We start from the raw sequence: 16526 nt of genomic DNA, 5'->3' as shown, positions 1-16526 counted from the left end.
AACTGTTTCATTGTCACAGAGGTATTACTTCACTCTGCAGCTCTCACAGTCAGTCTGCTGCTTTCTTCAAAAATCTGTGCAGCTCATTTTTCTTCATAATAAACCATCTGAGATGAGTGATAGACACAACAGAAAAACAGTCAAAGTAAACTTTAATGTGATATAGTAAAATTACAAAGTGGAACACAATGCATATTAATAACCTTTTGGGGTTTCATATGATAAACCGACTATCACACAATAGTTAATTTAATAATTTTTCTCCATTCATTTATTTAAGCAATGTAATAATTTCCAAAGTTGAACCTTCTTTTATAATGTGTGTAGCAGGAGCAAATCCAAATAACTGGCTAATTTTAAGGACATAAACCACTGTCATTAACTTTCACAAAATCATCATCATCTTAGCAAAATATTTTTTCTTAATGTACAATATTTATAAGAAATAAATACAACACTACATTTAAAACAATCACAGCAAAAAAAAAACTTTTCTATAGCAACAAAAACAACATTTTCTGTATACAGTATGTCATCTTTCTTTAGGAACAGGAGCATAAAGTATATGAAAGCAAATTACAGTAAGAATATTTAGTTCAAATGCAAAAGAAAATCTGGAAATAATTTTCTCTCTGCATGGTTTTCATCCAGTATGGCCAACAACAGAAATACTGTTTTCTCACATGTTTACAGATATTTCTCTTCTGACAGAATTCATAAGCAAGTTGTTCGTTGCTGAAGTTCTTATTCTTGTAGCTTACGCTCCACTTCTTCAAAAACCTTTGAATTAATTTCATCCACTTCGTCTTCCACCTAGGCAAAAGATTAAACATTAGTAATTGTAATTGTTACTGTGTTGCCTTACACTATAAGACCTAAACCTAAAGACCTTAATTGCTTATCACAGTTATTTCACATATTTAGTCCCAGTTATTATTTTTAAGGTCAACTACATTAAAGAATTTTAAGGCATGGAATTTAATAAATATCTTGTTCCTAATGAGTTGAACAATTAATTGCTACTGCTTTCCTCTGTAGCAAAAATACTGGCTAATTAACCACATACTACCACATCACAAGTAATTTATTTTATTGTTATTGTCTTTATGTATAACATTAAAAGGTATTAAACATACTTTTTATTAAGCCCATGTTTTGTTTTTAAAACGTTTCCAATTGTATGATGTAATATTTGAATCTTAAATGTCATGTTTTGATTATCTGTAAGTGGGAAAATGTAACAAAAATAAAAGTTTAAAACATCATTCTGAATGTAAAAAAAGAATTATATAATGTGTTTAACTTTATGAACTGTTACTGAAATAAATGAACCTTTTAGTAATATAATGGGTCTATTTCTGAAAGGCATGATATCTTTTGCTAAGGTTACTTTACCATAACTATCCAGCTATTTTCATCAACAGTCCATGCTTTATAAAGTTAAAGGTGGATTGTTTATGTCAGTAATAATAATATCTATTACATTTGCTATATATTCAGTCTATCGAGCCCCTGCAACAATTTTTGAAGACTTAACTTTGCTTGGAAGTATATCTGTTTGAAGGAACTAATAATCTAAGATGTTTTCTTTGTCTGAAGTCTATACAACTCGACAAATTTAAAAAATTGCAAAAAATGTATATAAAAAGTAACTTTTTGTGTGCCTATAAAATAGCTTTTAAAAATTGTTCAATTGTATCAACTATTAAAAAAAAAAAGTACAAACTGCTTTTTACTGGGACACAAACCCAAATCGCAGGTGGAAAAAAAAAAAAAAAAAAAAGTAATTTAGTTAAGCACCTGCTCCACGTTGTCCACTTCTGGGATATAAAACTGCAGCATGTTCTGAATTCCGTTTTTCAGAGTAACCGTCGAGCTGGGACATCCTGTGCAGGATCCAACCAGCTTTAACTTTACAGTGCCGTTGTCAAAGCCTTTAAAGATGACGTCGCCTCCATCCTCTTGCACTGTAGGCCTTTGTGAGGTGAAGAGATACACAGTTGGTCAGAGCAGATGCATGGAGGACACACTGATTAAGAATTTTATGTCATAACAGCAGACGGAAAACTGTCAGCATGGCATGTACATTTTTTTCTTTCCTCATCAATAACTACATAATCACATAGTGATTTACTAGGGTGAAACAGATGCATGTAGACAGTGACAAGTTGGTAGTTTTTGTACCTAATTCTTGTGTCCAGAAGCTCCTTTATCATAGATACAACATCATCATCATCTTCAGAAAGAGCTGTTCCAAAGGAAACATAAAATATTGTAAAATGTCAAAGTGTTCATACAAGCCACAGTCTGGACATGGCTTTTAACAAAAACTCACTACTTTCACGGTGCACGGCTCCTGTTGATATTGGGTCCCCACTCTCAAAGAACTTGGAAATAGCATCTAAAACATGCCGCTTAATGTCCGTCCACTCTACATCCTCGTCCGTCTGACAGTAAAAATAAAGCAACTCGTATGATCCCCCTTACAAACAATACTCTCACTGAGATGGGCTGTTTATTTAGTGCTTACTTTAGTGACAGTAATGAAGTCAGGGCCAAAGAACACACTTTTCACTCCCTCGATTTCAAACAGGTCCCTGAAGGAGACACAAACGCTTGGTTAAAGAGAAAAAATAGAAACACATTAAAGTCATAACACGCACATTCCTAAAGCTTGCTGTGTTTTTTCTAGACAAATTCTAATAATATTTCATCTTTAGAACTGTATCCCTCTGGTTATAATGTAATGGGCAATGATCCTAACAGAGTCAAAATGAGGACAGCAATGATCATACTCAATCAGCCACAGCATTAAAATCATGACCTGGCAATAATCAACAAAAAACACTATTCTGGTGTTTTTATTTGGACTGCTGCTTTGATCTTTACACATGGCAGCAAAATGGGTTAAACTTCTCAAACATTGTGTGGTTTAGTAGTCTATGTCTGGACAGGCCAGGGATATTTTGGCAGCAGAAGAAGAACCAATGAACAGTAAAGGCAGCTGATTACTATTTTTGCTTAATGTGTGTATATACTGCATGCATTTGCAGGAGTATTTTAAAAAGTGCAATTTCTGTTTGTATTTTGCCCTTTTTTTTCAATCATTGCTTTAGTGTTCTAACAGTAAACAGATTTCATTCAGTTGCTGGTCACTAGAAGTGTTAATTGTGAAATGAATAATTATTGATTCAGCTTGAATACTGTATTACTCTGTTATTTTATTTTATTTCATTTTATGTTTTGGGCATACTATTTAGAACCAGTGTGTCAAAGTACAGCAGTGTCCTTGACCCATTACCTGGCTAAAGATGAAGACCCAGCTGAGCTCGGAGAAGGAAAGTCCTGCGTACCGCTTCCAAGAACAGGCTTCCCTGGGAGGAATTTCAGGCTTTTTGGGTTTGGAGTTTCTTGAGTCTGGATGGACAGGTTCCTCGCTGAAAAGCGTCACAAAACAAGCTGCTTGGTAGGGTTTAACACTTTCCACTTGAATGACAGGATGATAAAGGGGAGCTCAGAGACTGTGGTGTCTCACCTGAAAAGTATGTAGTTCCTGTTCCTGGCTGGCTCTGGACTCCCCTGAAGCTCAATACTGTGGGCTGTGACCGATCTGGTAGCCTGATAGAAACGTGAAAAGTTTGTCATACATTTTTTTAGCTGAGATACACGACGACTACTCTTTAGTTGTAAGGTTAGAAGGTCAAATAATAATAATAATAACTGCTAGAAAAATAATTCTGCTCATACTCAGCCCGACAATCTGTGCTAGCTGACTACTAGCCGATATCTTAAACTATTTAGATTGTCAAGAACATATGACATAAATGTTACAAAGTGATATTACAGGTCTTAAATTATTTTTAAATCAGTTCTGATATAAGCACAAATTAATTTGCGCGTTAATACGGTCGTTTGCTTTGTAGTTAGGTAGTTAGCTTGCTAAATCTCACACGTACAAAGATGCGGCTAATGATAGGCGTTACACAAGCCTTTGCTACGCATTATATCAGTTATATCAGTTAGATAACACATTTAACACACAATTAAAAACAGATAAAACAAATCAAACCTGAAGAGAGCTTTGTTTCGGGCCCGTAATAACCGTTGAAGTCCCCATCTGATGTGCGCCGACATTTTGTTTGTTTTGAAGTTGAGGACCCCATTTGGTCCAAGTCACACATGCCTGATCAGAGCAGTCTGTCATCATATGCTTAAACTAAAAATCACTCTAGGGTAGTAAACGTAAACAAGTAAAAACAAATAAATGAATTAATTAATTAATTAATTAATAATAATAATAATAATAATAATAATAATAATAATAATAATAATAATAATAATTGGTGAGGAAAAAATTCTATCTATCTATCTATCTATCTATCTATCTATCTATCTATCTATCTATCTATCTATCGATGTCATCTAGAGCTGCACAAAATAAGGCATTGCAATTATCACTCCAATATTAATGTGAGACAATCACAAAGATTAACTTGGATGCAATATTTGGCACAATATTGAATCTCAAGGTACATGCATGCCAACACTGTAATAGTATTATTTGGCTTTAGACTTTTGATTTTCATACTTAATGTAGTTTTTAACAGGTGTTAAACCTACAGGTGCTAAACAGTTGTGTCTAGTCTGTAAAACTTTAGGTAAATCATAGAAATGGTCATTACAGTATTCAGCAATAGTATCAAATTATATATCTTCCTAATAAAACCCTAACCCTGTCATCTCACTCCTTTAATTCAGCTGGGCTGGATCAGCTCATTGTGCAGAGCTCTGATAAGAAAGAAAAAGTGCTATTACCTATCTGTGAAGTGTATACAGTTGTGAACATGCACACCTCACGCGCTGCTGCTCTAAAAGCAGTGTACTTACATTTAGATAGTAAAAAAAATAAATACTCATATTTTATTGAGAAATGAACAATAGAGGAAGAGATTCAGACTCACTTCACAAGACTGAGAGTAATGGCAACCTTGGGTAGTTTAGTGCAAACTAAAGTATTATCAACATGCAAAAGCTCAGAAAATCTTTTAACTCTAGCTTTTCAAAACTAGCTCCCAAAGTTGAAAATATTTTTAGATGGATACAAGATACCTGCAACATTTTTTATTTATTTTTCACATTGTTTATTATATAATAATACAATGTAATATTTACTAATGTTATTACAAATCTAAAATAACAGTATTTGTATTGAAATAACTATTTTATCTTCTGCTATTAAAATTTAATTACTTAATTCCTTTTTTTCTTTTACATAATATTTAAATATTATGAAAAAAGGCATTTTTCCTACATCACTTAACAACAACAGGACCTGAAATTGTGCAGCTAAATTCAACTGGAGAATTTTAAGCACATTTTAAGGACAATGGAGTAAGCATTAATGGATTGTACTTTATGTTTTTCATGCTTTATTCCTAGTGTCGCCTATTTTTATTTGATATTTTCAGGTGGTTTGTTAATGTGTTTTGTGCTGCTTATTGTCTGTTTTAACAATTTTGTCATCTGCCGGCGGTTTGCTTAAGTGGGTCGTATTGAAAATGAAACACTGCTTGTCAGAAAGTTTTATTTGTACCAATGTTGATGCCAGACGTTTTAGTCTGAGTATTTCAGAAGCTGCTGAACTTTCACTCTCGACCTTCTCTTGAGTTTCCAGAGAACGGTCAAAAAGAATTAAATGAAAAAAATCCAATGTGACCGCTGCCTGTCTGGTCAGTCGTGATGTAGACAGCAACACTCCTGAATAAATACCTACGCCTTGCATGTTATGTAACATGACATAACATGCAGTTTATATAAAATGTGATGAGTTTAAAACATTTAGAATCCCATGCAGGAATTCTGGCCCACATTGTGTATCCCAGTTTAGCTAACAAATCATTGAAAGAAATAACTATCTGGAGAATTGGGGCTTGTGAAGGATTTTTTTTTTCTTTTTTAAGTTCACAAAAACCTGACAGTCCACAAGTTCCTGGAAAATTAAACAACCGAATAAGTTACTGCTTTCATTTTCTTTCAGTTTTCAGAGCCTAAAATGTTTTCACAATCTCTCTCTCTCTCTCTCTCTCTCTCTTCTCTCTCTTCATACATACATATATATATATATATATATATATATATATATATATATATATATATATATATATATATATATATATGTATGAAAGTTGTTCTTTACTTTCTTCCATCATTGATTTACAGGAAAAGTTGAGCAAGTTTAGTATTTTGCAGCACAATCCTAAGCCGGTGTTCATGTGCCAAACTTTTATACATTTGTAACAATAAAAAGCTTTCCACATGACAAAGCCTACAGAGAGTCTTTGAAACGATACAAACAATGTGGTTAAAGACAGAGGGCCAACCCCGTGTTTCCCAACGCTCTTCTCTCAGGATAAGGTGGTGCTTCAGAGGAGTGGCAGAGACAAACAGAAGGAGGCTCATATAAAGCAGCACTGTGCTCTTGATTGTGGAGGACTTACTTTAACAACACCGGAGTTACTGCTTATTATAAAAAAAGGAGCATTACATTTATTTACCACTGAGGTTTTGAGGGGTTTTGTGATCTTTTTTTTTTTACCTGGGTATTTAATGCTCTCTCTCCATGAGGAATCCACAAACCTCTAAAGAGGTCTGACACCGAGTGTGTTGAAGACATCAGGAATCCTTGTTTTTACTTTCATTCTTCTTCCTAAACCCGGAGACATGGTGCTCTGGATCATCCTTCCCATCTCACTAACCCTGGTGTCCTTCATTGGAACATGGAGCGTGTAAGTCTTTATTGACAGTGTCTCTAATGTCTTTACATCCTGGTTAAAAGACAACATTTCATTTTTACAGCTTACTGTCTCTGCTGTGTGTACTGGCATTAAATGGCAAGTTTACAACAGTTTTGTTTGTTTTTCACCTTCTGATCAGCTTCCTGCTGATAATGTGACAGATTCCACAAAAGGCAGCATGTCAAGACCACGTCATGGTTACCACGACGACAGTACAGATTATATATTCTTGGCTAGGAAAAATAAAAAGACGTTGAAGGACTGACATTTGTAACAGATAACCCCGGCATGATTCTGTGCAGATGAGGCACCGTATAATCTTTAAAAAGTTGTCCAAATCAGACAAAACCAGCACAAAGGCACAAATTTAGTCAGATGTGAGTTGCGTGTATCCTTGAGATGGCGAGATGAAAATATGTGACCCGGCTTGTTTAGGGTGCCAGGGTGTGCTCACTGGATCAACAAGAAAAACCTACAGATGTTTCCTTGTTATTCATTCTGATAATAATTAAACTCTAAAAGTCAGTTGTGGTGGAGTGAGTTTTTTTCCCCTCCTCTATTGTGTCTTTCTTTGAGTTTGGTTCTAGCAGTAAAATTTACTGAGGCAAAATATTTTGTTAATTCACTCTGGTTTAAAGTTTTCATAGCCTGAATACATGAATAAGCTGGTTTAATAAGTCTTAATTTGATACAAAAGAAATAAGAAGACGCTTATGATTTAATGAAACCTTAACAAAACCTACTTGGCAGCAATTTAACTATTACATCCTATTAAAGCTGGAATTCAAACATGATATTATGTAACTAAATTGATCACTTATGCATTTTTTTTTTCAGATATGGCATGGCCTACTCCAACAATCATGTGTGTTCGCTCAGTGATTGGTGAGTTGAGTATCATTTGTATTTTAACTTAAAAAAAAAATCTTAACTAATAAGTTCTCGATTTCTCTTGTAGGAGTGGTAAAAATGTCTGCCGAGGGAACGAGACCAAAGAATGTTGCATTGTTCCTACAATAAGGTGAAAAGTCAGGAGACTTAATGTCTTATTTTGTCTTCCCAAGACTAGAATCATTAACATAAACAATAAAACATGATTTTTTGATTTTTTTTTATTTTTTTATTCCAGTGGAAGTGGCACCTTTGCTCCAGAAAGCTCGCTGTTTACAGCAACAATGAATGCGGGAACCTTTCTCTGTGAGTTCAGCAGCAAAATGCCTGTGCGTCACATGTAAAGTGCCTTAAAAAGTATTCACATCCCATGACATTTGTCATTCATCCATTTTTCACACTCATAACGTTCTTCAACTTAAAGTTAATTAAAGGGAGAGGAAAATTAAACAGGCATCAGTTCTGACCAACTTTTCTGTCCCAACTAAAGAAAAACCTCCCCTTGACGCTGTCTCAACAATGTATCATCATGGGGGGACGGCATGCTCTCATTGATGTTCACTGATTCTTTTTCGGACACAGTATTTGCAGAAAGTTTGACTTTATTTCTCATCTGACCAAATTGTCTACCGCTTCCTGCATGTTCGCGGCTAACCGGATTTCCTGTTAGCTCTCTTTCGAGAATTTTCTTAAAACCCAAATTTACGGATAGCAAATGCTCTCCTTGCTCGTCTTGCAAACCTTCAACGGCCATATGTTGAAGGTTTGCTGGTGTGAAATCCTTGACCGGTTTTCAGAGTTTCATTCAGAGTTTGAGATATTGTTTTTTAAACTAAACTGACTCTATATCTTATCTGCTGTCTTCCTTGTTGCTGTTTGTTCACTAATGTTCTCTAACAAACCTCCGAGGCCTTCACACAGCGACTCAATTTAAACGGAGATTAAATGATACACATATATTTAATAACTAGGTCAAAGTGGTATGAATAGTTTTTAAGGTGATTTGGTGCATGTTCCGATATGTGTCATGCTAATCCTGTTTTCATCTTTAGTTGTGCTATTCACCGTATTCCATCATGCCCACATAATGGAGAGACACATGTGCCACTCCATGCTGAGCAAAATGGCGTTAGCCTTTGGATTGGTGGCAGCCGCCGGGGCCTTTGCTGCTGGAAACTGCAACGTAAGCGGTGCTTTATTTCCTACAATTATTCAGCGGTGTAAAAGTGAGCAGAAAACCCCCTGGGGCTGCTATGCAGTAGGATGAATTGTAAAAATATTTAATCTTATGAATACTTATATTAATGTGGAACTGTTTCAGTTCACACCTGTGTTGAAAGAGCAAATAAAGGCAGGTCACTATTTGCTTTATGCACGCACTCTTTTAAAGATTTCCAGCACAGGAGGCGTATTTTAATCCCGTACGCAGCTTATAATATTGCACAGAAACCAGTGTTTTATTTTTGATTCCAGACTAAGTTATTGAAAGTCTGTTACCGACAGGAGCATTAAACCATCTGCTATTTTCCACTACCGAAACCAATCACATGCCTTCTTTTGAAATCTTTTCCAATCATGAGGAAAAGACTGAGCTGAACAGCAAGAAGGACAAAAAATAATAATAATGATTCACTACTAGCATTAGTAGAGAATTAATAATTAACTGCAATGAAAGAAGAATGTTTCTGTGTTTTCATAATGAAAAAGCTGTTACTGCTCTCCACAGCCGGAGGCTGCAACTCTCCTGCACTACCTCGGAGCTGCTGTCAGCTTCACGTGTGCCTGCTTCTACACCATCCTGCTCTGCACCCTGACGGGGAAGTGTGTCCTGACCGGGTTCGAAAGGTTCCTCTTCCCTCTGCGCGTCTTCTTCGCAGTGGTTCAGTTCACTGTGACTGTCTGCTGTATCCTTTTCGGAGAGTCTAATGCCAACATCAGCTTTGTTTAGTAAAGAAATGCTTATCATTTGCATGGTTAATACAATCATTTGACTTGATGATTTTAAACTATATCTGAAGGCAGAGTATAGCAGTGAGACCCAAGTTATAGCCTCAAAGTTCTTTACAGATCTGCGGTGCAACTGTGTTTACTAAGTGGGACTGACTACAGCAGCTTGCACGACACAAGGAGGAAGCACGAAACCTTCCCCGGGGCGGTTCAGTGAGGGAGTGAATATAAATAAAAAAGAGATTTAATCCTTGATCAATTCAGCCATAAACAATCTTTCCAGTGATGATCTGACTTTGTCCTTCAGATCCTTAACTCGACAACCTGCAGATACCATTTTTTTCGTCCAGGAAGAGTACACCTACAACCTCCTGTCCGCAGTTTTCGAGTGGACCCTCAGTGTCAACCTGCAGATGTTTGAGCTCACCTACACAGTGGAGTTTTTCTTCTTCTCGTCCTTCATGGTTTCAAACCTGCTGAGCAAACGCGAGGAGGAAAAGCCCTTGATATTGCCCATGTCATGATATAAGGCGGCCAGGATCCAGCAGGAAAGCACAAACAGCAGTGAAGGACTGCGTAGGACATCAGTGACCACAGTGGCTGGACCCTGGCTGAAGGTTCAATAGCGTTTTATGTTATTTCATCGCTTCAGTTTTTGACGGCTTGGATTACGTTCACTTTTGTTTCATCATCTCAACTGTTACTTGAAAAAAAGGTTTCTTTAAATTGGGCATTTCTGTATCTTAGGTAATATATTTATGAAAACTCTTCCACTTTAACAGCAACAGAACAAACCACATACTTATAGTTCCTTTCAAAATCATTCACTCTCTAGAACTTTTTCTAATTTTTTCATCACATTAACCACAACCTTTGTTTTATTTTATTTTTTGTGTGTGTGTGTGCGGGAGTTTATATGATACGCCAACACTAAGTACATCTGAAATGTGCAGTGTGGAAATGTATTCAGAAGCACTGAGCCGGCACTTTGTACAACAATCATTCACTGGCTGTGTCTCCTTGCCCGACTCGCCAATTTAGATGGATTGGCATATTTTTGTGCAATATCTGTTCCAGTTTTGAACATGAGAGTCACCACTTTTCTCCCTGATCTGTCTGCCGTGTTTGCTTGGTCTTCACTAGTGTTCTCTAACGAACCTCGAAGGCTTTCACAGAGCAGGTTTTAGTTATACTGGGAATGGCTTTCACACAGATGGACTCCATTTACTAATTGGGAGACTTTCAGCGGTAATTGCTTGCTCTGGATTTTTATGTAGGGAATAAAAGCGAGAATGCCTGAACACAAATGTCACACTTTGCCACAAATTTGCAAACCATGTGTCAATTTCCTTCCACTTCTCAATTATGTAGTACTTTCTGCTTGTCTATCACATAAAACCCTAATAAAACGCATTAAAATTTGTGGTTGTCCCGTAGCAAAATGTGAACAGGGATGTGAATAATTTTTCACAGCTGTGTAAACTGTACTTACCAGAAATTATTTACCCAAGTCATCTGGCTTTGATGAAACGGTTCAAGCCTGTGTGTGTTTTTTAGTGCAATAACCTTTAGAATGTGGACAGAGTGTACCAACAAACACATTTTCTCTTGTAGCTCGGTACAAACCTGACGTTTAGGCACTTTAGTAGCGTTAAGAAGTCATTACGTGTGTCGTGCTGATAGACAGGATAGACTATGATGCTCTTGGAGTCTATCCTGCTCTCGGATCGAAGGGCGGAGTTCCTGTAACTACCAAAGATCCTGTTTGACTAGACATTTAAACTGAGTGACGTTTTTGAACAAAGACTTATGTGATTCATTCTCACTGAAAACACACAGACGTCATCACCTCCTTTACAGAAGGTGTTGTCTGTGTCCTTTCCATTACATTACCTGATTGTATCATCAGGTATTCCAAGACCGAGTTACCAGGTTGAGTAAATATTGTGGTGAAGTCCTTGCTTTGCTCATTAGTTTAAGGGGACGACCATGCTGGAAAAACATAAAACCAGGAGTCATCTTGGAAATGCTAAATTATCGTTCCCATATACTTCTTTGTTTTTTCTTTCAAATAAAATTAGATTAAGATCTCTGAAAATGTTTTATTGTGTTTGAATTCCTGAACGCATGGGTGATCTTGTCATTTGCCCAAAACCACGAACAATTTAAAATTCTCCTCACCTGTAGAGTTTCCTTAGCCTTAACCCATAATGACCAGGTCCTCAGCTATTCTTCATTTGTTGTTTTTCAACATTAGTGTCCTCAGTCTTGCTGAAAACATTCAGGTCATGAAGTAACATGAGAGCTTGTAGGAAGCGTCAAAATTCAATAATAGTTGTCTTTGCACAAAGCTGTGATGATTAGATAAATATTTTGCCCAACAAACCTCTGAAGGCTGCATTTATTCCTGTTGCACCTTTTCACACCACATTTTTTTTTTTTTTTTTGTTCTAGACAACTTTCTATAAATATGCAAGGATACAGCACTCTGAACAACCAGCTCCTTTAGCAAGACCCTTTTGTTTGATGTCCTTGTGGAGAGTGTGTCTTCTGGACACCTGTAAATTGTCGCTTCAGTCTTTGATGGCTGAAGCGACAAACACTGTGTAGACCATAAATTGGACATTACATAGTATACATAGATTAAAAATGTGCTTTTTTTAAAGATGGATTTTGGTACCATCAATTTTTATTCAACAGTATCTGGACAAGAGTCCAGCTAACAGAAGACATGCAGCAAATGACCTGAATCATACAGAGGAGAGCAGCATTGACGTCTGTTGCCTCAGCATATGGTGCACCTAAAATTATTTTTTAAATTGCTCTAATATTCAAATTTTCTGAGATGAAATTTTGAGGTGTTGTCGTCTGAATGCCTGGGTCATTTTAAATTACAATAAATATTTGGTTTCATTTATAAATGATGTTTTCCATATTTTGGCTTTTAATCAAACATTAGCAGACCTTCCAATTTGTATATCAAGCACTTTCCAAACCTTGAAAACACCCAATTGCAATTCAAGCACTTTCGAGGATTTCAAGCACCTGAAATAAAAAATATAATCAAATATTTCACTCCTGTAATAAATGTATGAATGGGATTCACTTCCTGAAATGACAAAAACTTTCTCAAAATACTTTTCTTTTTTTTTTCTTTTTTTTTTTATGTGTACCAGTAGTTTGCAAACTACAGCTCAGGGTGGCATCTTACGATCACCAAGTCTCCATTAAACAATTTATTGTAAGGCTTTTGGACTCGTTGCAGTTGTTCACAAGCAAACTAATCTTGGTAGATTGGGTTTCATGCTGAATCACTGAGAACTCAAAACTCTTCACAAAAGTGACAACAATGTTGTGGTTTAATGCAAAGCACTTAACCTTTACTTGAAAGAAGAAGTAATATACATCCTGGAATTACAGATAATAAAGATACATTATGAGCAAAGTCATTTCACAATGAATATCATCTTTCTTTCGCATCAGCTGAGGAGTGCGACATAATCTACAGTTGCTGTTAGGAAGAGAACAGTGAAAAGCACACCTTCTGTCAGCAATGTTACTGTATGGTACACAGGGAAAAAATGTCATCTATATGCAGTAGTCCTCACTATAAACTGTAACCAAAGAGAAATAAAACAAGTTTCGTTTTTGTATTTCAACTAAGTAACTGCAATGCATACATTATAAATAAATGTAAGTGGAAGAAAACAAAACAAGAAATACTACAAGCAATATTCAATAATTCCAGCGTGGCTGAAGTAACAGATGGCCTTAAAATCCAAACCTTCCACTTTGGAGTGTGAGCACAGCTTTTCCGAACTTTAGGATGCTGTAGATTCTTCATGCTGATGCACCTGAAAGCCCACCTCATGCTCTGAATAAATCAAGTTAAAAACTGTCCTTAAAACTTGTTCCGTGAAGCAAAAACTAAATGTGTCTAGAATTTTTCTTGTGGGAGAAGAAACACTTTTTAGAGGAGAATTCAGCATGAGGAAAACACAAGGCCTTAAAAAGTTAAGGGGGGTTCTTTCCCAACTCAAAGAAGTCGAGTACTGAAAAAAAGCTCGCTCTCAGCATGGCCGTGGGAGGTCGCTATACGAGTCACACAACTCCTCAACTCTAAAAGGAAATTATTTATGTTCTGCTCATTTAAGACATCTTGAGGCAGACTCTCCAGCCAGCCTGGTTCTAATAACTCCTTGTGTTGGAGGGGTGGGGGGAAAGCTCAGACTGTACACACTTTAAACAATATTTGTTTGCAATAAAAGGAAAATACACTATAGTAGTTGACAACTCAAAAAGTTAATGTGATGATGCAGACTGGTAATTGTTTAAATCTACAGCAAGTTGAAACAGGGGGAAGGGTTTTCAAACAGAGTACATGTTCTTGGTGGTGGAGCCGCTCTTACTGGACGTGTCGTCATGAGACTGGTAGCCAATCATGGCTTTTATAGGGATGTTCAAACGCTCTTTGTAAAGTTGCCTGTAGAGACACAAGGAAGAGAAGCTCACAGTCACCATCTAATGGTCGTAGGAATCCAGCAGTACAACACCAGTCACAAAAAAAAAAAAAAAAATTCAATGTGTTTCACTGAGATTTCATGTTAGACCAACATAAGGTGTGATATAATTATATTCCATCCACTTTTCTGATTTTTACTTGATAAAAGATTTGAGACCCAAGGATCAGTTTCTTCCACATCACAATAATTGTGATGTTCTACGACATAAAACATCACAAAAGACAAAAGTTTGAGGTTGTATTGTGAGAAAATGTGAAAAAGACCAAAGGGTATAAATATTTTTGACCAGTCCTGCATATTGGTGTGACTTTCTTTCTTACCCTATCGTCATGATGGCTTCCCTGTTTTGGCAGTTGCTTGTCCAGATGGATATTTTGTCGCCTTTAGGTCTGACGTTCACCACAGCTCCGCATACCTCTTCACTTGCCTCATCAAATGACTCACCAACTAAACACAGGAGCTGTAAGGTTCAGCATGACAACGTGAGTCAATTCATCTTTTCCTAAACAAATCATCCTGTTAGATGGCAGGGAGTCGTTGTGAGGAGAAAACAGCGGTGGTACCGTTTCCATCCAGTAGCGGTCGAGGTCGTTATGCCTCTGTTGTTTGTTGAGGGTCATCAGCCATCGACCCCCGAGCTTATTCCGGTCATCTTCCCACATTGGCTTAATACCATCCTGGCACAGATAATTACAATTATGTTCAATACTACAGCGTGTCCATTTCTTTCAGATGCATTCATATTTTGTCCATTGTATACATTCTTAAACTCAAGAGAACAGTCTAATTTGAAAAAGCTGATTTCAGATATGCTTGTGTGTATGAAAACCAGACTGTGAAAGTGAAATAATACCAACTCTTATTTTATTTCAACATATTAAGAGAAATAAAACATTATCAGATGATAACAAGGAAAAAATGTCAGATTGTAGGCACCAAATATTCATAAAAATGGACAAAAAGGAAAAAAAAAGAAGAAGTAGATTTACCTTAAACAAGGAATAATCACAACCAAAGCCAAGTTTGCTTGGTTGCTGTATGTGGTTATATAATCTGCAACGAAGATCAGAAGAATTTTTAACATCAAACAACAAAACTCAGTAAAATCCAAACATAAATGTCGAGCCTCATTTGCTTTAGATCACAGTAAAATGATCAGTAACATCCTGCAGACATGGGAGCCAAATAAAGACTTTAAAACAGACCTGCTGGACTGTATGCGTTTTGATGGACGGTTTCATATATTCAGCATGAAAAATATATTATGGGAATATTCAATAGTATCTTTGTAATATTCAGAAACAGTTCACAGTACATTATTGAAATAGAAAAAGAAAAACGAGAGATTATTTGTGCTTTTAAACCACTTTCATAAAAACTCAGAAAATTAAAAACGTTGAATTCATTTGAAGTCAATCTCAGTCAACATAAATGATTCCACATTGTATTTGTAGGAGTTTGTATCATTTCATAAAAACGAAACTTACGCCCAAAAGTCTTCAACTGTGTCAAACTTGGAAATGAGACGCAAGTTCTCCGTCCAGCTTTTGCTCTTGTCATTTTTGAAATACCACAGGGCCCATCTGAAAAAGGAAGCAAGTTCAGGTTCACATGGCAATTTATTGCTTCTCTCACAAAGGAAATACCTCTTATCTAATATTATGAGCCAAATTGGTCGAAAGAGGTTTTTACTTCATATTGTATGACCTCAGTGCACAGCAGAAACAACAGCTTCTCAACAAAAGCACACATGAACGCAGAAAACCATCGGCAGCACTAGAAACGCAGCCTTTGTGTACAATGGGAGCATTTATTCTTTCATACGTTTCCCAGGAGGGGCGGGGCTGGCCGGGAGAGGGCCGAGGGCAGACAGGGGACACCAGGCGAACTCAGTGCCCCCACCACCTACAGCTGTTCCATTAAACCCACCCATCAGCAGCGTAAAACCCATTATTACTGTGTAGTAAGGCTGGGCAATAGACCAATAACTATATATATATAGACACACAACAGCTGATAAAATGTTAAATATTTTCACTGGAGTCGATGCAGAACCCCACAGCATTTTGGGGGATGTAGGCAGAGTAAAGACTTTGGTCACTCAACCTCTTCCAGCTAGCTAATCAAAGTGTGTGCCATCAACTAACTCAGGCACTCACTCCTTGTTACTTAGCAACAACCGTTGAGTCACTTGTTGTTACCTAGCAACAACCTCTTGAGTAACTTGCGCAGTAGCAGTTTTGGGGTTTGCCACCATATCTCATAACTGTTAACAAAAAAAAAAAAAAAAAAAAAAAAAAAAAAAAAAAAAAGAAAAACAAGGGAAAAAAAAAAAAAAAAAAAAAAAAAAAAAATTTTTACCAAATTCGCC

The 16526-nt window shown here is 36.5% G+C and overlaps 3 protein-coding genes across 4 annotated transcripts in view; 1 reads left to right on the top strand and 2 right to left on the bottom strand.

Annotated features, from left to right (window-relative positions):
* Window positions 1–135: 135 nt before the first annotated feature.
* LOC106959489 (NFU1 iron-sulfur cluster scaffold homolog, mitochondrial) lies at window positions 136–4177 on the bottom strand. Its single transcript, XM_015052092.1, has 8 exons — window positions 4070–4177; window positions 3536–3618; window positions 3302–3437; window positions 2531–2597; window positions 2336–2447; window positions 2185–2248; window positions 1801–1975; window positions 136–813 (listed from the first exon to the last, which is right to left on the bottom strand). Exons 1-8 carry the CDS (start codon window positions 4132–4134, stop codon window positions 745–747), a joined length of 771 nt encoding a protein of 256 aa, XP_014907578.1. The 5' UTR covers window positions 4135–4177; the 3' UTR covers window positions 136–744.
* Window positions 4178–6297: 2120 nt separating this feature from the next.
* Window positions 6298–12483, top strand: LOC106959496 (transmembrane protein 150A). The gene is made up of 7 exons (XM_015052104.1): window positions 6298–6785; window positions 7632–7679; window positions 7753–7815; window positions 7924–7991; window positions 8738–8868; window positions 9412–9589; window positions 9963–12483. Exons 1-7 carry the CDS (start codon window positions 6721–6723, stop codon window positions 10154–10156), a joined length of 747 nt encoding a protein of 248 aa, XP_014907590.1. The 5' UTR covers window positions 6298–6720; the 3' UTR covers window positions 10157–12483.
* A 501-nt stretch (window positions 12484–12984) lies between these two features.
* The window catches only part of eif4e1c (eukaryotic translation initiation factor 4E family member 1c), a 9669-nt gene continuing 6127 nt past the window's right edge, over window positions 12985–16526 (bottom strand). For both annotated transcript variants that reach the window (XM_015052127.1, XM_015052118.1), the window contains exons 3-7: window positions 15643–15738; window positions 15145–15208; window positions 14719–14832; window positions 14476–14615; window positions 12985–14115 (exon numbers count right to left, since the gene is read on the bottom strand). In XM_015052127.1, coding sequence (XP_014907613.1) covers window positions 14001–14115; window positions 14476–14615; window positions 14719–14832; window positions 15145–15208; window positions 15643–15738 — 529 coding nt within the window. In that variant the 3' untranslated portion in view covers window positions 12985–14000. The remainder of the gene's footprint in view (window positions 14116–14475; window positions 14616–14718; window positions 14833–15144; window positions 15209–15642; window positions 15739–16526) is intronic.

Source organism: Poecilia latipinna, unplaced genomic scaffold (assembly GCF_001443285.1).
Source record: "Poecilia latipinna isolate Pla-1442-1.1 unplaced genomic scaffold, P_latipinna-1.0 Scaffold53, whole genome shotgun sequence".
NCBI classification, from domain to species: Eukaryota; Metazoa; Chordata; class Actinopteri; order Cyprinodontiformes; family Poeciliidae; genus Poecilia; species Poecilia latipinna.
The sequence above is the reverse complement of the archived record's forward strand: the minus strand, read 5'-3'. Positions and strand labels throughout refer to the sequence as shown.

What these genes read in the sequence shown, in the direction of transcription:
- LOC106959489 (XM_015052092.1), bottom strand. Translation starts at nt 4,134, where the DNA reads ATGTCGGCGCACATCAGATGGGGACTTCAACGGTTATTACGGGCCCGA. An exon ending in CGAAACAAAGCTCTCTTCAG is followed by an intron (nt 3,619 to 4,069) that starts GTTTGATTTGTT and finishes CGTTTCTATCAG; the next exon opens with GCTACCAGATCGGTCACAGC. An exon ending in GGGTCTTCATCTTTAGCCAG is followed by an intron (nt 2,598 to 3,301) that starts GTAATGGGTCAA and finishes TGTCTCCTTCAG; the next exon opens with GGACCTGTTTGAAATCGAGG.
- LOC106959496 (XM_015052104.1), top strand. Translation starts at nt 6,721, where the DNA reads ATGGTGCTCTGGATCATCCTTCCCATCTCACTAACCCTGGTGTCCTTC. An exon ending in TTCATTGGAACATGGAGCGT is followed by an intron (nt 6,786 to 7,631) that starts GTAAGTCTTTAT and finishes TTTTTTTTTCAG; the next exon opens with ATATGGCATGGCCTACTCCA. An exon ending in GTGTGTTCGCTCAGTGATTG is followed by an intron (nt 7,680 to 7,752) that starts GTGAGTTGAGTA and finishes TTTCTCTTGTAG; the next exon opens with GAGTGGTAAAAATGTCTGCC.